The 25,595-nt window shown below is 38.3% G+C and overlaps 3 protein-coding genes across 6 annotated transcripts in view; 2 read left to right on the top strand and 1 right to left on the bottom strand.

The window, feature by feature from the left end:
• The window catches only part of LOC139145440 (zinc finger protein 585A-like), a 29,234-nt gene extending 11,245 nt beyond the window's left edge, over positions 1 to 17,989 (top strand). The window contains exons 4-11 of the mRNA XM_070716625.1: positions 10,005 to 10,202; positions 11,228 to 11,303; positions 11,991 to 12,063; positions 12,761 to 12,946; positions 13,494 to 13,676; positions 14,006 to 14,099; positions 14,906 to 14,974; positions 16,017 to 17,989. Of these exons, the coding sequence (XP_070572726.1) occupies positions 10,005 to 10,202; positions 11,228 to 11,303; positions 11,991 to 12,063; positions 12,761 to 12,946; positions 13,494 to 13,676; positions 14,006 to 14,099; positions 14,906 to 14,974; positions 16,017 to 16,133 (996 nt within the window). The 3' untranslated portion in view covers positions 16,134 to 17,989. The remainder of the gene's footprint in view (positions 1 to 10,004; positions 10,203 to 11,227; positions 11,304 to 11,990; positions 12,064 to 12,760; positions 12,947 to 13,493; positions 13,677 to 14,005; positions 14,100 to 14,905; positions 14,975 to 16,016) is intronic.
• LOC139145441 (TLC domain-containing protein 3A-like) lies at positions 1,887 to 8,752 on the bottom strand. 2 transcript variants are annotated; one of them, XM_070716626.1, is made up of 5 exons: positions 8,506 to 8,740; positions 7,315 to 7,401; positions 6,011 to 6,215; positions 4,956 to 5,051; positions 1,887 to 4,674 (listed from the first exon to the last, which is right to left on the bottom strand). In XM_070716626.1, the coding sequence occupies exons 1-5, from the start codon at positions 8,637 to 8,639 to the stop codon at positions 4,330 to 4,332; spliced, it is 867 nt and encodes a 288-aa protein (XP_070572727.1). In that variant the 5' UTR covers positions 8,640 to 8,740; the 3' UTR covers positions 1,887 to 4,329. The 2 variants fall into 2 exon arrangements, with proteins under 2 accessions (XP_070572727.1, XP_070572728.1); XM_070716627.1 differs by lacking the exon at positions 7,315 to 7,401 and having other exon boundaries at positions 8,506 to 8,752.
• A 1,126-nt stretch (positions 17,990 to 19,115) lies between the features above and the next one.
• Positions 19,116 to 25,595, top strand: part of LOC139145435 (ubiquitin carboxyl-terminal hydrolase 32-like) — an 84,077-nt gene continuing 77,597 nt past the window's right edge. For 2 of the 3 annotated variants that reach the window (XM_070716619.1, XM_070716617.1), the window contains exons 1-2: positions 19,116 to 19,322; positions 19,533 to 19,660. In XM_070716619.1, the coding sequence (XP_070572720.1) occupies positions 19,265 to 19,322; positions 19,533 to 19,660 (186 nt within the window). In that variant the 5' untranslated portion in view covers positions 19,116 to 19,264. The remainder of the gene's footprint in view (positions 19,323 to 19,532; positions 19,661 to 25,595) is intronic. The other variant, XM_070716618.1, reaches the window with a different exon arrangement.

Raw genomic sequence — 25,595 nt, 5'->3', positions numbered from 1 at the left:
ATTTTCGCCATTTATAACTTGCACGATTTTTACAAAAACCGATAGAAATAGTACAGGAAGTTGCCCATGTAATTTGAATCATGGGAAAAAGCGCCAAGCTTGGAGCTTGCATAAGGTGATATGGAAGGCACCTTTTCCCCGTGGGTATGGCATTGTCCACTCACCCATGCTTAAACCAGGCTGTGCGAATTTACATAACTTTTGTTTATACTGAGTATCCTTGCATAAACGGTGAATCACTTATAATAAACTGTCCACTGTCAGATTTTGTGTTGCTGTTTACTACTGTATTACAGTGAGTGGACAATGTGGGGGCCATACCCATCCGAAGATGGTCCCTTCCATATCACATGATGCAAGCTCCAAGCTTGGGGCTTTTTTCCCATGATTCAAATTACATGGGCAACTTCCTGTACTATTTTTATCATTTTCGTAGAAAATCGGGCGAGTTATAAATGGTGAAAATAGCTTTTCTGGGGTAAATGACCACAGAGCTACCACATATGTAAAAATCATCCTTGGTGAACTTCCCCTTTAATGATTTTCAATAATGTTATATCATAGTATCTTCAATGTACATAGCAAGTTTCATCAACTTTGGTCAAGTCAATTCAGATATATACATCTAATTAGGAAAGTTTATTAAATATGCAAATAAGTATTTGGCTGAAGTAAAAATGCTTAATGACTTTCAAAAATGTTATATCATAGTATCTTTAATGTACATAGCAAGTTTCATCAATATCGGTCAAGTCAATTCAAATAAATATCCCTAATTTCAAAAGTTCATTAAAATATGCAAATTAAGAGCTTGATGAAGTAAAAATGCTTAATGAGTTTCAGTAATGTTAAATCATAGTATCTTCAATATACATACAAAGTTTTGTCAATTTTGATCAAGTCGAATCAGATATATATCCCTAATAAGGAAAGTTCATTAAATATGCAAATTATCCATTATCTTTCATGTCACCCCTTAATATCTTTCACAGCTGATATACCGTAGAAGTTCAAGCAACAAGATGAAAAGTAAGAGAGGGTCCTAAGGCCAAAATGAATACTTTAATTCTTGATTTCCGTAACTGGTTTCCAAACTTATGTGGTTTGGTTTGCCCTATATGACAAGGACAATTGCTGTAAAGTTTGAAAAAATTCCATTGTTTTTCTGTCAAGGATCAAATTTTCCCATTGTTCTCTTGAAAGTGTACAAAATATTGGCCTTTCAAACATAAGGTACTGTATAGTACTGTACGCAGTATTATAGTTCCTGACTTCTAGTCTGGACGAAAATTCATGATCAGTTTGGTTGACAATGACATTCTGACAACATCAGGCACATCCGTATTGAGACATAACACTCAGCAGTTATACTAATATCACGATTGGAACTAATTTGGGAGAATAGGATATTTCAGTAATGTTGGTTTAATCAGCTCATCTACTTTTCCTTTTTTGCAATTCACTTGTGTTTGTGGGTAATTTGCAACATTGCAGCTTTAAGCTACAGGCCACCTAACACTTTTGATGAATTTCAACAATAAAAAGATGACACGATTGCAACTAATTCTGGATAATTGGATCTTAATTTTTCCAAATTTCTCAAAAGTGTTAGGTGCCCTATACCTATTACAAATTACTGACAAAATCAAATTTAAAAACATTTCACAAAAACGGTCAATACTCAGACAATTTGATTCCCAAGTCACAAATGAAAGATGTATAATAATAACCTCATCACGAAAATACCACAAAGGATGCACTTGGACATTGGTGTAGGGCGATACACTGCGCCAATGTCTTTCTGCATCCTTTGTGGTATTTTTTAATAACCTCATCTTGCACCACTTGTCACACACAAGTTATAAAGAAATGACGAGTGATCGTTATTTTGAGTTTAATGCATTTAATTCTTCAGCCTTGGGTAAATTGTGTATACAAAACTTATTTTGGCAAGCTAAAGCCTGCATTTCATAAAAAATAACAAAGTGCAACCAATGTGATTGTAGAATGAAATTCTGCATGTACAGTTTTTGATAAAAGGCAAATGAATCAGTTGCTTCAGAAATGGACTGATTGTCCAATCAGCTGCATGGAATGATCAATTTCCAAAATAAATGAATTCACTTATGCAAAGTATATTGATAAGCTTTGCGTGAGAATGACATCAACCACAAATGAATCATTATCAGTGGAGGTATTAATTGGCTCTGTTTTCATGCACTTTGTCTGTTTTGTCATCAGCTCTTCCGATTAAAACATTACTGAATGAATGAATATATACATACCACAAGGTACAAGGGAAAGTCCCCTGGGGTGGGGAGGAAGGTGTTTTTTGTGCAACGGTTTACCTTACCGGTATTTGATTTTATCAATTTTGACTGTGATATTTCAAATAAAGAGTTCAACTCTACACCGTCTGACTGCTTTATTATTACCGACAAGTCCTTATCACCTCTCCAACTTGTGTATACACCACTGTAATTGCTCTGAAAACATTGCCAACTTGCTAATCCGCTGGCCGTATCAGTGGATTAAGTGATTGAGTCAACACCACAGCCGTCCTACACGCATTAAAACATAGGGGATAGCCTATATGTTCGTCCCCAGGGGTGGGTAGGTGTTTTGTTGTATTGCTAATAAAGGTTTAATCTACCAAACTTTGGTGTTTTGGTCTTGCACTGCCCTTGACAATCTTGCGTAAACGTTTTATCAGCATGCTGCACCTATTATCTGACCAGTTTGATTGCCTAATTCGCCAAAGCAAGCAAGGTGGTAATTTAGTCTATTATCTGATGAGTTTGAGTGCCTAATTTGCCAAAGTAAGCAAGGGTAAATTACTAATCTGTGGACGCTGTCACCAGATTATCACTGGATTAACTTTGACAAAGTCAACAACGAGCGCACGGTAAGTTATACCTTGCTGGTGCGCTCGTTGTTGACTTTGTCAAAGTTAATCCAGTGATACAATATGAGACAAAAGTATGAATTCTTCTTTCTCTTGTTGCCAAGTTTAATGGTGACTGCTGCACTTTTTTGTCATTTTCTGTTTTTTATTCACCCCTGCACTTCCCCATAAATCCATGCTTCATGCCTGGCATTGTCAATCAAGGAATAAAGTAAAATAAACCACAGTCAAAAGAGGGGGAAAGGGTGAATAAACAATGAAAGGAAAAGATATTGATACATTGTTTCCCATTGTTTCAATTTTTTTCTATTGTAAAGGGACAAAGTCAGCCAATTTTCATGAATTTTGTTTGATATGAGATACCGGTACTACTTATATTGTTTGGCATGTTGAAAGATAATGAATGGGTGATCATGCATATATTCATCCCCGGTTTTAGGCACGATACATGAAATCATCGCAAAAATGAATTAATGATCATGACCATTAATTCATTTACGCATTGGTTTCATGTATCATGTCTAAAACCGGGGTCGAATATATGCATGGTCACCCATTCATTCAGTATCTTTCAACATGTCAAACAGTATACTAGTAAGTAGTATCTGGTATCATATAAAATTCACGAAAAATGGCCGAAAGGAATATTACTGCTGTCTTAAGCTGATAGCAATCTGTACCACACGTGATCCTGTTGGTTGACTAGGACCTTGTCAAAATTATTGATCAAATTTTCCTGAGATAAGAAAGTGTGCAAGGTCATTGAAATAAAGCTAACACTCCCCCCACTTCCCATCATGCATTTCTTAACTTGACAAGTTTCATTTGCCATGCATAATGTTTTAATTATCCACAGCCCCTTATTAATAACATGTAAATAAATGCATAAATAATACATTTGGGGTCACACCGGAGACAATGTAAATTGCTTTGAGGCTTGCAGTGTCAGTGAAGACAATTCAAAGGGATAGTAACTCTTGACCACTGCTCAGTACACTGCATTGTGCAATCGCTACAATGTCTCATATTATCAGCAATACCTCACACCCTGTATTATCATCCTTTATCAACATGGCCTTTACAGCCATATTGGATCTAATGCTGAAATAAACTGGCAAGCACATGTCGGTCACAGACTGTTGCCCAACTCCTCAGTTGTATCAGGTTTAAAAGAAACTGATGATGAAAGTCTTAATGACCGTCCTTGGTTGGTGTAAAGTAAAAACCGTACTGAAAAAGGTTTCTATTTTAAATACAATCCTGAGGCACAAACTTTAAAAGTGAGCAAATGTGTCCTTTTTCTCATACAGACATTAATATCAGGTCTAAAGTATGAACTGCGATAATCATTTGCTTTCAGGGTGATCTTTGAGTGACCACTTTCAATGCATGTAAACACATTTATGAGTTGACATGATTATATTTCAATCATGTTTGGTGATGATCTTTGTGCAGTATTGCTGCTGGTATCCGGGGGCATCCCCAACACTCACCACAGGTCCATTCTCAACAGCGCTAGATTGTCTTCTAACTGTCCTGAAGGCTGTTCTGAGTATCAGAAAATACCAGTAGACTTGGAATGCAAAGAGGATAAAACAGCCGACATTGCACTGTATTGGAATGTTTTGAGGTACTTCCCAGAGAGTCAGGCCCTTTGACCTTCCATACATATAATAAATGAATGGAAAAACTAGAAGCCTGCAGCAGAAAAATGTCACGATGATCAGAACTCCATTGATCAGATAAAGCTTAGATTTCTTCCAGCCAATCTGAAATGCAAAGTTCCCAGTTAGGATACAAATGTAATTGAAAGTCTCAAATCTACATGGCTGTTGTGTGGGTTTCAACATCAGTTAAAAACACCGTCAACCCTCTGGCATTTGATTTTCATATTTAAGCAGAATAGGCAAATTTGCTTAAGTAGAACACTGACCACAATGCCATGGTAATTTTGTTATTTTTTTCTCTTTTTACAATCAGGAACTGATAATGGTAGACTATATCAAAATAGCATATCATAGAATATCATAGGCTAGAAGTATTCACTTACCAATGTCAAGATTGCCCTGAGATGCAAAAACGGAGTTGCCATCTCCACTGAATAAAAACAGCCTATGAAAAAGTCACCTTTTCCATTTCGCAGGAACTAGATAAAAGTGAAATTTTACAAAAAATTTTAAGTGTTCTTCAGCAGGATAGATTGATGGAAATGTTATTGTTTTTCAGTACACTACTTTTGCAGCTTTCTTCAAACTTTTTTTCTTGGTCAAGCTGGAAGTCACTGAATAATTGTAGGATTTTATTGTAAAAATTTTAGCAATGTCAAGTAAAATTGATAAAGTTTCCCATGGTACTTTCTATTGTAAATATAAAGAGGCAATATTGTTTTAAGTTTTGTGATGGTGTTATGGTTAGCTTTGCTTTTGTCCAAGATAATTTATTTCCCAACAGTTGCTGATGGTCAGATTCTTATTGGTATGTTACAGGGTAGGCTGAAAGATCTGCCACATGAGGGCGCTCTCTACGCTCACCCTCTTTCGTAAGAGGAGGGGAACACAGAGAACATCCTCGAGCGACAGATCTTTCAGTCTAGTTACAGGGCAACAGCAAAGAACACTTGACATTTTAACCAAGAAATAATTCTCAGATGTCTAGAGCCTTCTGCATGGACTGGCAGCTGTAAATTATAATAGCAATCAGCCAAAAAAGAGGTTCCGCTTTGAGGAGAGAACTTACCTCGGGGACAGAGATTTGGACTCTCAAACTTTCACAATTCTTTTCTGATCTACCACTTGTGGGGGCTCATTTTAAAGCTCTTGGCATGAAGAAAATTTTTACCATCTTGGTTTTTAAAAAATCACCTTTCTCGATAGAGTTAACACAGGTATGGTGGCCATTTTGAATTTCAGATAAGGAATTGGTTTCTTCTCTAGCGAAAAATTTGCACACTGACCCCCATTTTTTTCTTGATTTTGAAAAAGAGTGGTTGAAAGATTCCTTGATGAAAGTTTGAGCAAAGGTTGAAGTCTTTCACTTTCGAGGCGCATACTACCTTAATATAAAATTTTATTTCAAAAAAGTGAAATGAAAAAACGTGCAACTTACCATGACTAAGGGGTAGGCAATGATGGCAATAGCCAGGTGATGTACAACTATTGCCAGGTTATTCCAACAGTAGTCCTTGATTGCACTCGACAAAGCCGCTGTTTGTAAATGGGGTTTCTTGGCACAGTGCATCACAAACATTGCATATACATCGTAGATCATGTACGGCAGCCCGAATGTGGCGTATGAATTGGTCAGCCAGTGCCTGGGATGAACATCATAGTAAGGAGAGAGATGTCATTAATACATATGGATGTGGATAGTTTTAGAACTACCATAGTTTTATAAATGTATGATCAATTTCATTTTGAAGTTATTTAGTTTTCAAACATCTAGACTAGTTGTCTCAAGACTGTTTACTTGGTTTTGTTGACTTTGCGTGCAATCAATTGTCAGCCTCTTTGGGAGTGATCTCTGAAGTTGAAAGTAATGTCGTTTTAATGCGTTGTCATATTTGGATTATCCATGCAACTGTTCTCAAAATACATGTGAAAATAGCTGTCCCTTCATCACCTGGATACATAAAAAAGATGAATCAGAAAATTTTTATTTATGCATTTGTAATGAGAATTATTTAGTAAGGGTTATTTGCTTTAACATTACACATCGGATAGCAATCAACTATCAGTAAAACGCTGACTGTAATTCAAGCAGAACTATATGTGTAGATTTTATGAAAATGACAATGGTTGACTTTTCAGTACTTTTAGAGTAATGTTTTGGTCTACCACTTGTGAGGACTTATTTTGAAGCTCACGGAATAAATAAAAGTTTTTACCATCGTAATTTTATGAAATTAAAAATATATTTTTTCCCCTTACATTTAACACAGGGATGGCAGCACTTTGAATTTCCTGTGTTGGAAAAGTTTGGCTAATTTGTTACTATGGTGTCAAAATGAGCAGCGTGACCCCTTGTTTATATTCTGGATTAAAAAGAGAATGGTTGAAAATTTCCCTGAGGAAAGTTTGAACAAAAGTTTGAGTCTTTCAGTTTTGTATTGCCTACCACCTTAAAATGTTTTACATTATGTGCATTAGTCTGATACGTAGAGTACGAAGTCTTGCAAAGTTTCATAATTCGGAAAAGTATTAAAGTCTTTTCATTTGCAATTGGTAGCCTATGGTTGATTGATTGACTAGAGGTAAGCGAAGTATTGACCTTCATGAAGTCAAGCTAGGTTTTCCTGCCTGCATTTTTTATAGCATGTGTCAATGTATTCTCAGACTGCTAGATCGGCATACCACTGACCCAAGTGGCCAAGATTTGATAAGGTCTGAGAAACACAATTAAAAGAGCCATACCTTTCATAAATAAGGTCATCTTTGCAATGCGTGGCAATGATCAACCCACAACTGACTGCAAACACTGCTTGAACAGCTGATACAGCTCTGAAGAAATAATGCAAAATTATGTGGCAGATTAAGGTAGACAAACAAACAAGGTAACTGAAATACACAAATGATTGTCATATTGGTGAAATATACAACCATTTGCTGTAAATATTTTGATTTTTGTCCTAATGTCTTCAGATAAATTTCATCTACCCTTCTGAGAATTTGATTTCTGTTCGCTTCTGATGGTAAATGTGAAATTTTAGAAAGATGCTGTAAAAAAAGTATTGAGATGATATTCCTGTCGGCAAAAGAATGACTACTGGATCGTTGTTCAGGGTGGTATAATAGCATCAAGAAAATATCTGCCCTGTGGAATTGTATTTCCTGGCGTGCCGCACACAAACAAACAAATAAAAACAAACAAACCGATCGAACCCCCCCCCCCTTTGAGTACAGTCAGATTAATTTTTGACGTTGAATCCTGGTGAAAATCATGCTCCACTCCCCCCCCCCCCCACCTCATACCAGTACTAAATTACAATCATTGACGCCAATGGCTAAATCAAAATGAAGGAAATGTTGTCAAGTCATGCGGGAACAGATGAATTTGAGACATTGTATCATCATACGCTGTGTAACTTGATGTTTAGGGGTGACACGTTTAGGTATTTCTACTCCAAATTTTAGTGCTAACGTTGCGGATATCTGCCACAGGCGCTCGTCGTTAGCTGGGTAGTCTATTAAGTCGATCGATTTTCGGCTCGATCTATCGATTCCGTACTCGATCTGCCCGCCACTGCACTGCAACCTACATTGTTGCTGGGGACCCGTAGCCCTACCACTCCCTTTGCTAGTTGTGTTGGGGAGACACTCCCCCAACACAACCAGCAAGGGGAGTGGCAGGGCTACGGAACCGCAGCAACCTACATTGTACATGTAAATACTCCCTGCAACTAGGTTGCAGTGTCGAGCAGATCGAGTACGGGATCGATAGATCGAGCCGAAAATCGATCGATTTGGCAGACTATCCAGCTAACGAGCGCCTGTGATATCTGCGGATGTACGAAACGGATGTACGAAAGCCGGCGACTGAGTTTATGAAAAGTAGAATTTAGAAAGTGATCGGGACAACGACAAGTGAAACTCGGTTTTCCTTACTTCACTGCAACAGTCGACGTTATTACATTTCCTCCGTCGGTCCCGTCTGTAAGGTGTTTCACCCATTTTTGAAAAAGATAAAAAAGTCCAGGGAAAAATACACAGCCAAGAACGAATAGTGCAGCATAATACATCACAAGTGAAGCAGACGGACTGCAGTCAATTTCGTTCGCAAAGCAAACTGGGTCTGTAGGTCAAACGTGAAATTGTAGATTGCCGAGCTCGAAAACTGAAGAAGGCTAGGAAGCAACACGTAGCTATAGGTACAGTTCTTTCTCTTTCTGAACATTTCGTTATTTAGAGGTAAATTTGAGAACAAAGTTAAGCCATTCGTATTGCCGTATAACGTATAAAATGACCGAACCCGTTCGTATCGATTTTCTGGAGTAAATACATAAGGAACACTCTAACAGAAATCCAACAGGAAGTGGGGATCGGCAATCGAACAACAACAGGGTAGTGCCTCGACAAAGCCACTTCCTCCTTTTCTCGTGCAGTGAATATTCACCAGGTGATATTGATTTTGATGTTGTTCCTTTCTATAGATAATCAGAGGCTTTACTTAAGTGCTGTGAAATATTTGCTAGAAATGTGATTATTAGCCACAACTAGCGACTCAAAGCACGACTGTTGAAAGTTAGTATTGAAATAGCCCTGCGTACCGTGCTGTGTGTTCCCGGCGTTGTACGGGAGGCCGTATAACGCCGGGAACACACTGCACAGTACGCAGGGCTTGTATTTACAGTGTTACCACATGCATGCCGTACAGCCCCGGACTCGTGTACCTTGGTGGACCGTGGGCCCATGGAGGTAAAAAGAGGAAGACCTCCACGGTTGGATGAACTGTTTTTACACTTGGACGCTTGAAACTTTCTCCACCAACTTGACCAAGCTTCCGAGTGGAAGAAAAAACAACCCACCCCTTGTTCTGCCAATGAGCCCAGGGTTAGCTGAAATATGAATATTAAAATTAGTTCATTATTTAGAGCCTTTCTTCCAACTTTATCACACGATGACCAATGGCATGTGCATACTGAGCCATTTTCTTCAGGAAAAGACCATCTTACAACAAAACAAGTATCTTGATTATGTTCTACCCATAAGACTTTGCCGAAAGTGAGCTGTTCAATGAATTAAATAATATTGAGGCAATGGTGCATTTATCCCACAAATGCAAGCTGCCATACGTAATTGTTATCTCATACATTCTCCAACTCTGTTTCTTCAATAACTCAACCATCTTCTTTCTCACAGTGCACCCAGTGGTATAATAGGACAGGCAACCAGACTACCCCCCCCCCCCAAGTTGTGCAGAAAAGACTGCCCAACTCACTTCCTTTGAACTGTATAGTAACCTACTTGTGTACTATATAATGCAAGTTTCAAAATGGTAACAGAAACTCTGACGGGACATTCAATCTGATCATCTACCCCCAGCCAAGTCTCCATAATTCACAAGTTTTCCACTTTTTAACATCGTTTCTTTGTTCTGAAATTAGTTCGCCATCATGAGAAGAGGAAAGTCGTCCGGGCCCAGCACTTCCAGTAACATTGGCAGCGTAGCGACACCATCGTCAAGCAGTGGTCCTCCAAGTCAGAGTGGCAGTGGTGCCTCTGCCTCAGTATCAACTCCATCATCAGAGCCTAGCGTCAGGGAAATGTTGAAAGAACTTCATCAACTCATCATACAGACTCAGGTGAGAAGGCAGAAAACCCTCCAAAGGCAATATATGTTTAAACCATTCCCTGCCAGACAGTAACCCCATCTGCCAAGTCAGTAAATAAAGGGTCATCAAAGGTTAACTCTTTTGTCAAAATGCAACAGATGGGACATATTGCACTTCACTAGTGTAACCAACTTGACATGATGGTGGTATAAGAACTTGGCAATATTAGGGAAATAGGGTACACACGTACTTGTAGTATAGCATTAACCCTTCCCCAACCATGGTTAGGTCCTTTGCTACTGTCTCCAAAGGCGAGGCCAGACCTATGTGCAGGGAAATTAGGTCGAAAAGCATTTACCGTTCTGAGGAGGAGGCACTGAGCCTGCAAATGCTAAAACTTTGTCCTTGCAATGATGAGCACACTTTTCAGAGAGTTGTCATCATCAGCCCTGTATAAACGAATGGCTCCAAGCACACCTCCAACAACATCATCGGTTTGTTTAGCTGCTATGGTATATACATTTAGAGTTATGAACAATGGTTGATGAACCATGAAAGAACAATATAAGATTATTAGGATATTTAAATCAGATTCAAGAAAAAAAACCTATCTCCAGCACTTTTGTTGAATGCACAACTTCATCTTCTACACAAATTATAAATGCTAACTGTGTGAGTCATTTTACTAGAGTACAGGGCAACATACAGATTCCACTGTATGTTTCCCAAATTGAACTGCATACATTCAAGAAGACGGCATGTTTACTCTAGTTTCACTCTTTGTGAGCATACACACCATATATGTGTCATGTAGTTAGTTTTACATCAATATCTTTTCCCTTCAATACACTAGTATATGATTAGTGACTGTGCACCATTTCACAAGAAGAATCTTTCAATGAGGGATTCTTGTCATGATCAAGATGTAAGAAAAGTCCCAGAGCCAAGAAAGTTCTTATCAATATTCTGTATATTTGAATGAGGGCACATAAAGTTTATCAAGTATCCCGCATGTATTGTAAATTAACTGGCGAACCTTGTTCTTTCATGTGAAGGAGGAAAGAGCTAAAGGGGAACACAATCTCAGCAACATAGCAAAGACCCATGAGAGAATGCAGTATGAACAGAAAGGTGAGAACAATGAAATAGACTGAAAGATCCGCAGAGAATGCCCTTGAGCAACGGATCTTGCAGTCTAGCAGGGAACCATCATAAATATTTTGACACCGTATGTTTCGAAAATGTAGGTCAAAGAAAGGCTGAAATTAACTTTGTGTTTCTCCTTACGCACACAAAACTATCTCTTTGAGTTCTACCAGGCTTTTCAGTCCAGTTTCTTTCACAGTTTCACTTCAATTGCGACACACTATCAGCACATGGCAAATTTATTCACAGATTTTACTGCATATTGTGTGTTAAATTCCATGTTCACATGGAGCCAATATCATGTTTTTAAAAGTATCTGTCAAAGCAGAACATATGTGAACTTCTCTAATCAATACTGAATGTAAAATAATACCAAATGATACGGTGAGTGATTCATAGTTTTGTCAACCAGGAAAGTGGAAGAATTTTTGCTGCATTGAAATTTCCCAAAATGCCTATTGCCTATTGTTGTTTGTGTCCACTCATCTTATGCATCCCCATCTACAAAACATTGTCTCACTCTTAATTTGTATGTGATATTGCTCAAAACTGAAAGAATTAGAATGTATAAAAATTTGGAGGTGACTCGCTATGATTCTCATCACACATTCACATTTGTGTTTTTATCATTATTCCCCCCCCCCCCCCCTCCAAAAAAAAATGTTTTTTCAGTATCACCGTATTTCAAGCAGAAGTTGAGGGGGCTGTACAACACTGCCATGGCAGACGCTGAAAGTGAGGCTGAGTAAGTAAATACTCTTTGATCTTTCCAACAGAGTCATTTTATCAATGTTCTGTGTTGTTATGAATATTAAAGATGTGTGTTCTCATCAGTTAGTTTTGCAATCTGCACAATATGAATATATACATTGTAATAATATGAGGTTATTACGAAAATACCGCAAAGGATGCACGAGGACATTTGCGCAGCGTATCGCATGACGCGAAGCGGAGGGCGATGCGCGGCGCCAATGTCCGAGTGCATCCTTTGCGGTATTTTCGTAATAACCTTATTATTATACATCTTACATTCCTGATCGGGGCATCAAAATGTCGGAGTAGTGACCGTTTTCGTGCAATGTCAACAATTTTTCTTCCGATTTTATCGCGCCAGTGTGGAACGCTACCTCGGACGCGCTTCTGCAAGTTTTGGAGTGTGTGCACTACACACATACATACGTACAGAGCGCGCGCGAGACTTGTTCTGGCACTCGTCCAAGGGGTCCCTTGAAACCGTTCTACAGTGAACGCGCAGATACAGCCGAAGGGAATGGGGAGCCTTGAAACCGTGCCGTACGGAACGGGCGCGAGTTCCGTACGGCTTTTTTTGGCGCACGCTAAATTCTATTGTTCTCGATGGTAGATGTATAATAATAAGGGAGATATTAAGCAAAGTTCAACAGGTACTTAATTCTACACTCTTTTCTTTTGTTTTTTGGTAGTATGCTAAGGAAGTGCTTAGACAGGGTGGCAGCGATCAAAACTGTGAGGAATGAGAGGAGGATAGCAGCAAGGACTGGTTTTTCAGACGATGTGCCCAGGAAGACAATGAGAAGAGGTGTACTCATGACAATGTTGCAGCAGTCAGCATTGACACTGCCCCTGTGGATTGGCAAACCAAGTGAAAGGTGAGTGCAGAACTGGCCTGCAGAGGGCAGGCTTTCATAGCTTTGCACTTCAGCCAGCCAGTATAGAGCTGCTGGCAACTTCTGTTCATTCTAAATACATAGTAGTGACAGCATGTAATGTGTATCATCTTTCTTTTCTTGTGATATTGCACCATGTCAGTTCAATTTTCTTCAAACAGTTTACAAGTCATTATTACATGTAACATTCTATGTCAATTATGTTCTGGTTTAGGAAATAAGTTCACCTCTTGAAGTAAATCGTGAACACAAATAATGTTGATAAAAGCAGTGTCGACAGCTAATGACACTGACCCATTGAGAGCGTGTAGGTGTATGTTGAAATTTATTAGTTGTGAGTATGGCATTATTTTCAGATAAGTAAGAACGAAATGAAGTTAGACATTGCTTATTTTACACAATAGATATTAAATCTCATCACATCCATTTTTAACATTGTCCTAAAATAAAACGACGTGGCGCTATAACAAGAAGGATAAAAAGGTAAACGTTCTTTAAAGCTGTCAACTATTGCGCATTCTTCTTTCAGTCCTCCTGCATTGTGTGGTGCCATGGCTGCAGAGAACAACTACATAGCGAAGACAGGAGACAAAGTAGCGGCCAGGGTGAAAGGTATAGACGGAGACGAAACATGGATTCTGGCCGAGGTTGTGTCATTCAATTCCAGCACCAACAAGTATGAAGTGGATGACATTGATGAAGAAGGAAAAGAGTAAGTGTGAATATTCATTCTGCCTGAGAGAAGATTTTGCTTAAATGTGTTCTCATAAAAAGATAAATAGTATAAATGATGTACCTACTGTACAAAATCATGGAGTTTAACATGGTGAGTAGAATGAGCAGAATATCTATTCCTGTGAGGGTCAAAAGCAATTTTGTATCCGTGATAAACATCAATACTATGATCATGTTTGGTCAGCTGCTGGGGACGTTGATGGGCTTTTTTGTATCAGTATTGGGTGGATCAATTGGATCGTACACGTTTACATCTACACTTTATGTCACCCGTCTGAATTTGTGTTTCTTTTCTATTTTCTCCAGGAGACATTTCTTATCCAGGAGAAGAGTGATTCCATTACCACTGATGAAAGCTGACCCGGAAAATAACCCTGAAGCCCTCTTTCATAAAAATCAAGTGAGATACTATTTAAGTATTACAAGATTTCCATTCAAAGACTTGTTACTGCTGGAAGTTATCACCCATAAGCTATTCACAGAGTATCATGGGTCTTATGCTCTTAGTTTTCATAGAACTGTAGGATTTTAACCTATTCACTCCCTATTTTCCTGTAGTCAAGTCCACAATCACCATGATAAGAAAGGCTTTGGGCCGAACCATGTTGGTGAAAGGGTTACATGGACTTTTTTACACGCAAGAGAAAGTTGATTTTATTCACCTTTCTTTCACTACCGATTCTAGAATACTTGAATATACTCAGGCCCTTTTAGTTCAAAATTGTCTTCTTCAGGCTTCGCATTCAATCTAACTAAACAACTCATCGCAGGTGGCACCATGCAGTGCCCATGCTGACAGCCAGTGTTTGTGGATAGAACACTACCATGTTCATGGTTTCCATCCCCTGCACACACAGCTTGGCAGCTATCAGAAGTGACAGCTTTGACTGCCTTCATGTGTACCACATATTAGCACTGTATGTCAGGGACTGTGAGCGTACTACAGAAGTGAACAACCACAGCTATGGCAATAGTACAATTCCATACCAATGTAAACAGTAATTCTGTTGTGTAGTATTGTGGCTTGATTGTGAACATCAAACCTGCTACTAGGTGAAAGGAAGGAAGATAACGAAGTTTTATCCTCACTTTTACATAATATCTATTTCTACACGTTTCAGCACCTGTAGATTTGACTTTTCTATTTGCCATAGACAGAAAAATACTAAAACACTTTTATTTGTTATCGATTCTCTTCATTTTTAGCTGGTACTGGCACTGTATCCGCAGACAACTTGTTTCTACAGAGCTCTAATTCATGAGCCACCAGCAAGGGTAAGTTGATGCAAATCAAGTGTAGGCTTTTTGAATGGGGGAAGTGGTATAAAACCTCATGTTCTTCAGTCTTGGCCTACGCATCTAGAGAGAGGGGATGTCAGTTAAAACCTTTCACATAAGCAAAATTCTCATCTTCTGTGAAAATGTATCAATTGTGATACATTTAGACCAAAACTCAGGACGTGGTATGACCAGAATAATGTGATATCAGTACATCTCTTGTTGGTGCACGCCAGATTCTCTGTACCATAGAACCTCTTGCACCATTTCTTCATAACCCTGCATATTCAGGTGCTTCTTCCATTTGAGATGTTTTACAAGACTGATTTCTTTCAATGGAGCTTCAAAATATTTTATGTTAAAAACGCCTTCCTCTCTAGAGTCATAGCTTCATCAACCTATAAAAAAGAATTCTTTGCAGTCTTCAAGGCAAACATAATTTTCCAAACTTACAAATAGTGTTATGAGGGGATCTTGGGTGGCACATGAATATGACCTTATGTGGTTTCAGTACTATAAAGTATGTGATCAAATGTTTGTGAACATGCACCATCAATAAATGAGTCATTACATCAAGGTTTCATACACGTTAACACAATTTGCATTAAAAAAATATCGTATTGCTGTGCTGCAACTGTCAGATGTTAAGTATGGCTGACGGGATTGGGTGACTCATGGTTAGCCCTACTGCTGCTTACTGGTGTGATTTCACGAATGACATTTGATTGGAACCATTAGAGATTGAAATACTTTACACCCCCCCCCCCCTCCCAGTGCCAGTCACTTATTCTGAAGTAGACTGTGTTCTCATTTAACTTCCATTCTTCCTCTGGAATGATATCCTAGTGCTCAGTTTTTATCTTTCAGTACTCTTGAAGTTTTGACAGTTGAAGTGTTATTTTAAAAAGGATATGCAAATCTCTTTCGCTATCCATCAAATACATGAAAACCAGAGTAATTTTACCAGAGAGAGTCACTGTATACTCCATGATAATACATACCAGACCTTGACAAACATTCTGTTGTCTGTCTCTGCCAGGCCCAAGATGACTACTCAGTGCTGTTTGAAGACACATCCTATGCTGATGGGTATTCACCGCCGCTGAATGTTGCCCAGAGATACGTTGTTGCAGTCAGAGAGTCAAGAAAACGATAGACCACCGTTCTCTCATTTCTTCAAACTGGTTGTGATGTATAATGCAATGCCCGTTCTCTATTTATTTGTCATTTTTTTACCAGTGTGTATATTTTTAATACTTAAATGTTCAATAGAAATGCCATCTTGTACAAACTTAAAGCAGCGGGTTGTACTGCAGTTGTTTAGGAGTTCAAATCATGGATTAGAAATTCTTGATCAAAGCAGAAGAGCAGAGTGAAATGTGCATTTCCTGTAACGTACATGCCTTACAGAAATACTACAGAATCCGGTGCAAGAGATGTTTTTTTTCGTGGTCCTTAGAATACAGTTTCCAGGTTATCACTTCACTATGTTGTTGTGGGTGGTGACAGTTCTGAAGAAAGACGTGTTACATTTCCAGCAACCAACAAAACATACATGTTGTCAGAGAGTTTTATTGCAAGGTGTCATCGAAATCAAGCATAATTTACTGAGACTTTCCAAACTTTTGTGGACTTTTCCTGTGAATTTTATGGACCTTGCCTAGGGCTAGAATAGGGGTTTAGGGTCCCTGCGTTTGCAGTAGGGTAACGAGGGTGAAAATGTAAAACACATGATATCATAAGGACAGTCTTTAGGCTAAATTTATCATTTTTCCAGCTGGAAATAGGATACAGAAACAGAAGGTAATATGTTTTCAAGCATCATGTTTCCTGTGTTTTGTTATATTTTATACCATGTCATTGCCATTTTCAAAATTTACTGGCAACTGGTACTTTACTCTCTCGGCCTAGGGTCTCTCAGTTTTGTCCAATAAATGCCCCTTTCATATTTACCAGAAACATGACATTGAGTGAAGATACATCAAAAGCACTGACGTATATTGTTTATCACTATAGGGGCTATTGGTGAATGACATCATTGTTCTCACATTAGCATGCAAAAATGATATTTGCCTGCACATTAAAATTACATTTTTTGACAAATTGCACAATCCAAGAAAGATGAAAATAAAACGTAATAGGTACCCTAACTGCTTATGTTGTGACATAGACATTTGATGGCTCAGTCTACAAACTGCAATGATATCCATGTATGCAGAACCAACAGAGTGTTTTCAAGTGCAGCAGTGTCTTGTGTTGTGCACAACAAACTGGAAACAGTAACATATATTATGAGATAGGTTGTTTGCATATGCAATTTTTGATGTCCCCATTTCACGTTGATTTCTTCATGGGACGTTGGCATCCTGTCATTTTGTGTGATACTAGGAATGCAGATGCCCCAATCACACAAAGAAAGTTGTGTTGAGATGTAACGAACTGCTTTTGTTTATGGTGTGAAATAAATACTGACAGTGGCATAACTTTACAGTTCAGAGTGTGAGCTGTGCACCTGCCTTCAGAAGGACATTGAAGAAGGACTGATTGCAAACAGACATCATGGTTATTTTTAATGGGCAAGAATCTTGTATAAAGCAACATGCCCATACCTAATTTTATGTGAACAGATCCACTATCAGCATTGATAACAATGGATTTGGGCCAAACCATGGTTACAAAAGGGTTCAGAGGATACTCAACCATTTAGCAAAACTGCCAATACTCTATGATGTAATATTTTGATATGTGTTGTTGATAATGTTTGATAAAAGAAGCATTAGTCTCTGCCCAAAATACTTCTGTACTCAAGGTAACTTATGATATGATCCAAATTTGATTTCATTTAATGTACTCTATTGCAATTTGTGTAGAATTCTTAGTAGGTGCATCTTTTGGCAAGTTGTTTTTTCTCCATTATTTTATGTATGGAGACCAACAATGTACCATCAGACCAGGAGAATTATTAAGAAGCCTTGGTTTTGTAATAAATTATATTTTATTTTACCTGGTAAACGAGTAAAAACTGACCTGTGTGAGTTTCATCTTTGTTGAGGTGAGGCTGCTGTTTGGTCAAATTGTCCAATTTGTGTCACCTACCATGTTGCGACCAAAGCAAAAAAGTCCACAGTCATGGACTTTTTTACGTTTTTGGCTGCAACCTGGGAGAAACAAGGGAAAGTCTTTTGCAACAAAAGCGTGAGTGGGACCTCATATTAAAGTTGAATTTGGTTGAAAAAATGAATCCGTTCCTGAAAAAATGAATCCGTTCCTGATTATGTCAAACACACAAGAAATTGGCAGAAAACACAGAACTCAGTGTCATAATTATTGTTTATCAAAATAAATAAATTTAATTCAATCTCAACCATCATACCAATCATATTGGATACTGAGTACTTTTCCTTTGCCCTGCCTACTTGACACTACATTTAAATTATGTAAGTTGACAATGTCAGTGGAATGTTGTTGTATTATTTGATTTCAACAGGTAAGTTTTCAGACAACCCCCCAGCCCCCGAACATTATAACATGACTCGTACTTGACAGGTTCATAAGGTGGAAGTATTTTTGATTGCATGAGACGGTCAACCGCAATTGACACGATGGGTCATTTCGAGCATTTTCAATAATTTGTGGGGGTCCCCCCCCCCCAAAAAAAATATGCTGCTCGCAGTACCCATTTTTGCCTGGGACACGCACCTTTAGAATATTTTATGTTATTATATATTATTATATTATCTGTGACGACGGAGGAACACACAAAGTCAGCATTTTGTTCCGTACCCTTGCTTAAGTTTCCGAAAACGTGACTTCACAGCACGTCGATGCGGTAACGCCCATTTGTCCAGTTCGCAATACAGAGGGATGATATTAGGAGTGCGCCATCGCAGTCGGATATGAAAATTGTGTCTGGGCCCTCTAACCATATCATATTTGGTACTCTATTAGCCTTTCTTGGGATCTCAAAGATTGTAAAATAATTTTTGCGTGATTTTTATTGTCGCCTACCTGGTGGAAATAATTTTTATTCTGGACACCGTCTTTCATGTTTGACATCATAAACCTTCCTCGGGAATTGCAGCCTCGAAGCCCGTCGACGCGTCAGCCCTGATACACAAGCCTCCCAGGCCCCATGAACACACGGCCACGGATGTACATGACACTACAATCATGTGATCATGAATCCAAGATGGCGACGTGATATTTTTCTTGGCTATTACACAGGGATCGACTATTTAATTTCGTTTTCACGCTCTTGATGGCCTAGAATTCACTCAAGACAAAATCATGGGGAATAAGGACTCAAAGGCAACGGTTCTACCGTATGAAGAGGCTGTCAAACGAGGTATGTCTGTTAACATTCGTTGCTAGATCACGAGGGTGAGCGGTCGTCGGTACATCGGTGTCAACAAGCCGTAACATTACACCGTGTACATATACTGTAGCTGTATTCACTGAAGCGCTAAACACCCAGTAGTCATCATCTGTCGCCTGTTTTTAGAAAATGTTGATTACGTCTTTCACACCTCACCGATTTACCTATCCCCCTTCACAGTGACCGACGATGAACTGAAACGGCTGCGAGAGGCATTCAAGCGGGCGGCGACCCTCGCAGGTTACATGAACAAGCAGATGTTTGTGAGGGAAGTTCTTGGCGAAGGTGTACCCGCAAAGCTAGCCGACGTAAGTTTATTTGCTGTCGTGACACTTTCAATGTATATTTGTGTGACTTTAAAGAAGACAAAATCACCCTAATACATTCTTTACGGTCGGACACACGCATAACTTAAAAACAAACAAAACGAAGCAAATAGTACAATGTTTCCCAACCCAATCATCATATATGAAATATACGAGGGAACATGGACAGCGTCTCGGTGAATTGTCACATCGTCACTGACTTGTGTTTTCATGATATTAGGGAGTGGGAAAGCTCATAACTTGTATCAAATAGGACACATTTTCTCGCCTGACCGTTTAGAATTACGCAAGTAACTTTGTGTCTGAAGATCAAAGTAAGAGATATCCTTTTTTCGAATCCGAGAGATAGGCCCACAGTTCAAGAAGTTAATGTTTAACATTGAGCCCATATAACGAAGTGGCGGAAAATCTTTAAATTTTACTAATTTGCAGTGTTATTCAACCTCATTACACTAACAGTGAAATTACTCAGTAGTTTACAGTAACATTTGCTATCAACCAACCGGTGTCATTCAGCAAGTTGACATTATGTGTGATTTTGATAATTTCTCCGTGTAATTCAGTGGTGACCCACATACAGCACCAGGATGTGTGTCTGTGTACATTTGTGGCATCCGTCTGCCAAAATCGCTCACCCACAAAATTTTACCTGTGAATGTTTCACTCAGTTCTTCAAAACAGATCATTCAATTAAAAAAAATCTACATATAATATATTTGTAATTATGTTGCGTGGGTGATATCGGCAGTTCACACCCAAACCAATGAGTACTGTACACTCTTTATGTATTCTCCATGACATTTACTTCAAAAGGAGAACAATCACATTCATTCTGTACAATCAATACATTAGAATTTCCCATAATGGCTAGCTCCTTCATAGGATAAATTTAGATGAACTAGTAAGTCATGTTTTGTGTGTGTGTGTGTGTGTAAAGGATTACAATATCAAGGCTTTGTATTTTTGAGTGAGTCCCACAGGAGAAAAATTAGCAAAGCTTAACAACCCTTGAGAGCTGAATCTGACATGTGATACTTGCTTCCTGGTTTGTATATTTAGAATCTCTTCAAAAACATGTCACAACTGCCTAGTAGTAGTAGAAAGTACAGCGCTGTAAGATGCGTTTAATGTACCAGCTATTATAATATTTTATATATTCAACCGATAGGACAGTTGATGGTATTATTGGATGTTTAAAGTAGACAACTATAGTATTCGTCATAGTACATCATTCTTAACCCAGAAATTTACTCTGTAATTTTTGGCATAACCACAAAAATGACTCCGCCATCCTAAACTCAAAGCTCTTAAACCAGCTGTAATGACAAGTATAATATTTGAACTGACAGTCTGGAATTATCAAAGAGGCTTGAAGTATAAATGTGTTTCTCTTAGGAGAGATATAGCTGTTGTCTGTTGTCATGGCAACACTGTCTCAACCGGGCTGTTGACAAGGTGGGTACATTAATTGTGTTGACCGGTCACAGGCAGAATTGCTGTATCTTTTGTAAATTTGACCATCTTTGTATCAAAACTCCTCCAATATATTTGAACCCTTATCATTACTCTTTTTTGCAATTCTAGTCAACAAGTAACAAGTTTAGTGCAAAGGTTGTAAGACATCTGTTTGCAGGTTTCATTCACAAACAGTCATGTTGCGTTCAGCCCAAAGCATCCACAAGTGCAATAGCAAGACTGAAAATTTAAAAACCTCGATATCTTTCAATTATTTGCTTGTGATATTCTAGATATGTCCTTGCTTGAAATCCTTTTCTGGAACCAGACAGCCTCTCTCACCACCTTGTCTCCATATCAGAGACATCTTTGGAGTAGTGCAGTTGTGTTGCTGAAACGTGCTTGGAGGGCATGCAAAAAAAAGTTGATACAAATGTACAACTGTTGCCTAGAAATTGGTATCTTGAAAGGTACTGAAAGAGCGGTTCACAAAACATACTGTCAGCTCTGCCCACTTACAGAAAAGATAAAGAGATAGCAACGGTGTAATTTCTGAAATCTATGACAATTATATGCTAATGAAGGGGGAGGGGCCTTTCCAGATTGAAAGCCACTACATGTTTATATCTACAGTTAGGTTGTGTTTGACTCATCATCATTATCATCACCACCATAATTATCATCATCATTATCATCACCACCATAATCATCATCATCATTATCATCACCACCATAATCATCATCATCGTCATCATCGTTTCTATCATTACATACTCTATGTTATTTGAATATATGGTTAGTTTCATTAGCGTATTCAATTCGTTTTATTCCTGACATACATTGAACAAACACTGAAAAAAACCGAGGCTTTGTCCCATAAAATTCCATTAGATTTTCACATTTGTGTTCAGATGATAGCTTTAAATATTATCTTTGACACCTTTCCAATACTTGAAGTTTACATATAACTCACTATAAAGTCACAGGTGACAACATATACTAGTTGCTTGGCATGTATTTACAGGTTTTGAGTCTAATATCTTTCACAAAGCATCAACAAGATCATGTGTCTGGTATTAAAATAAAATTACAGAGAAGATGATTTACACAAAAGGTGTAATGTGAAAGCTAAACATAATGTACTCTGTCTTGAAATGCCAGAATCACATACATCCACCCTGTGCCTGATAGGAAAACAGGGTACACACACAGATCAGATCACATGAGACCCAGTCAATGGTCGGAAGATGGCTACTGTTTGTACTCTGGTCCTATCATATCAACAAATCTAAATCATGACTGAATTCAATAACAGAGTGAAGACTGCATTATGGTGCAACAAGTCTTTTATTCTTCTCACCTTCATTAAATACAAATTTTTTTCAAAAACAATAATTATTAACAAAGTCAACAAACAGAGTAATTTGTATCTTTTTCTGTTGAAATTGAAAGAATATTGCAAAATGAAGGGAGTTCCAGAATATCAAGTCATCCCATGATACTGTACAGGGAGCTTTACAGGAATTGGCATAAGGGACAGGCAGTAAAATTAATTTATATATCAGGTGTGAGATTTTGAAACTTCGTCCAGAGTCTTGTTTTTCGCAAAGCAGTGTAACATTCTTCATTATGCTCAAAGTCATATACGGTTAGCTACAAGAAAAAATGCTCATATCCAATGACACCATACAAAGAAAAATTTATGGGATATGTGTAAGAACAGAGAGAGAGAGAGAGAGAGAGAGAGAGAGAGAGAGAGAGAGAGAGAGCTAGATAGGGTCACATAGACCCATTTATTACACTACATGTACATGTATGATCATCAGTGTGTCATAGGGTTGACGATGGTGACACTGAGAAATCTGATGGTTTCCTGTTTTTCATTTCCATTGTTGAGTAATACAAGGTGCCATGGTGTCAAGACACTATTGTGTCCTTGTCACAGACAGTGACGCACATGATGTACTGTACTTCAAAATGCTACATACTGTACTGGTGCATTATTTATAGTACAATCAGAGAAAATGATGAAAGTTTTTTCATTCCCAATTTGAAAACAATATTCCTGGCTGTTTAGAGTGCCTACGCAAAGCCTCCTTTATGATGTCAAGGGAAATTCTTGTCAAATTTGCCATTAATATCCTCCTATGTGAATATACACGTATTAAAATTTGACGTTTTTGTATGTCATATTGCTCTGCCCTTTGACCCTCAAGAAACGTTTTCTCAACAAGGGTCTGTGCCATGACGAAACCTCATCAGCAACTCAGCTGTGATTCTTGGTGATGGCAAAGTGATCTGTATACTGTACAAAAAAGGTATATCCTTTCACAGCTCTGTATCTTACTAAGCTGCAAACAGAGCAAGCCAATATTGTGTGAACGGAGTACCTTGTTGAGAGGTACAACAAGGTATAAAAGATGTCCCAGTGATGTAGAAAATTTTGGTTTCAGCTGGCAAAAATGATAAGTACAATGTATAGGCGGTGACAAGTAGTGTGCTAGCACATTCAATTTGTGCAAAATTTACTTGATTTTCATTGAACTCATAATTTTCACAGCTGGTGAATTTGATCAGACAGCCGGTCGTTGTCGCCAGCTGCGGGCTATTTTCTACATCCCTGCTTCCCGTTTAGGGATAGACCATACTGTAGACAGTCTCTACTGATTTTGGTCAACTTTAGAATGGCAGAATAGTAAACCTTTTGAACTCTGATAGCATGCCCAATTTATACCAATCTAGTGTTTATCAATGGCCTGTAACTAATGACGGTACGGTGTACATGAAAATATCTTGAGGCTGATTTTGGAAAGTGTGAAATAATGGCCATACACACGACATAGGTACATGTAATAAATGTATACATGAATTCATTAAAACCATCGATGAGATAGGATGCAGCCACAATATCATGAACAATGTTCAGTACTTTACCGTGGCTTTCACATCCACTGTCCTCATTGATTTATTACGACTATAAGGTAAGAAGCTCAATACGATGAACTTTCAGTCGAGAGAATGAAAGTTCATTGTGTGAATTTTTCGCTGCCACCAGTGACGGTTAGTAATTTGCTTTGCTGTGAATTTTGGCGCTGATTATGATTCAGAATCTGTAGTTAATCTGGTAGATGGTTTTTGCAAGTGATTCATGTTATTGCTGTTAGCTTGATGATGGTACAGGCAGTCGTTCTCTGCATTCAGATGTTTTAACTCAACGTGACTTCAGGTACATGCCAGTCTGATTGAGATGAAAAAGCAGTGAAGCGGAAAATCTTTCCCGAAAGCAGGAAATTTAGAAAAGTACAGCTAGCTTCAGTTTTTGAAAATAATCTCCACCATGTAAGAATGTACTGTCAAATATTTTACGTTAGCATAGAAGAATGATATATATATTTTTCTTTTTTATTTATTTGTTTATTTATATTTGTCGTGTATGGTGATGGCTACACGTATTGAACAAATACCAAAGAGAAGTTAAAATGTTTAAAAAGGTGTCTTTTAAACTCTCGTGCAAATTAAGCCAGACTTCAGGATTTGGTGAATGGAGGTGTATATCTGCTTGGTATACCACAATAACAAGATCCATTATTTTGCTAAAAAAACAAGGGGAAACTACATTCAATCAAAATCTACATTTCGATAAAACCACTTGTTTTGTATGGTAATTGAGGAAACTTTATATTGTACTGAAGATATGTGAGTTAGTGTGGCGATGGTTGTCTTGGAAAACCCATCTTTTTTCCTGTATATTTGATTATTATACCACTTGACAATGATTTAAAGGCCAAGTATCTGTAACTATTGATTATTTTCTCACTATTTTTGTTGTGTATGTCAATTGCAAGTACTTGTTCTACTCCCCGAAGCATGTTGAAACACCAACTACTTGCATTATCAACACACTGAATATACATTTAAAATGTGCTGTTATTGTTGATTTTGAATTCTAGTCGGGACCAGAATTCACTCGTCAACAATAACAATGCAGTTTGCGCATGTACAGACTGAGCTGGCAAGCTCAAGTCCATGTATCTCAACATGCTTTGGGGAATACAACAAGAATCTGTTGTTGACATTAAAAGCAAAAGCTGTGAATCCCATCAGAAGTCACATCTACTGGCCCTTTTAACTGAGCAAATAAATTAGCGTGAGCTTCTGCTTGCAAGATAGGCAAAGCAAGTGACATCCGTACAGGAAAATCACACATTCCACTGATAGCTGATGCATTGTGCTGGCTTTCTGTATGTACGCGACGGCACATGTATGCATAGAACTCTTTCAAAAATTTATGATTTAAGACGTCGCGCAGTCTGGTGAATACCTACTCCTTGAGGGAAACGCGGAGTGTCTCATTGTGCCCTTCTGAAGCCCGCCATTTTGTTCCTGCTCCGATGACTAATCACCCTTAGATTACTATAAGCAATGAGATGCAGCAGTGCTTGACACCACCTGTTTGAGTTCA

Source organism: Ptychodera flava, chromosome 12, assembly GCF_041260155.1.
Source record: "Ptychodera flava strain L36383 chromosome 12, AS_Pfla_20210202, whole genome shotgun sequence".
Taxonomy (NCBI): domain Eukaryota; kingdom Metazoa; phylum Hemichordata; class Enteropneusta; family Ptychoderidae; genus Ptychodera; species Ptychodera flava.
This window is presented reverse-complemented; position numbering and strand designations above follow the sequence as displayed.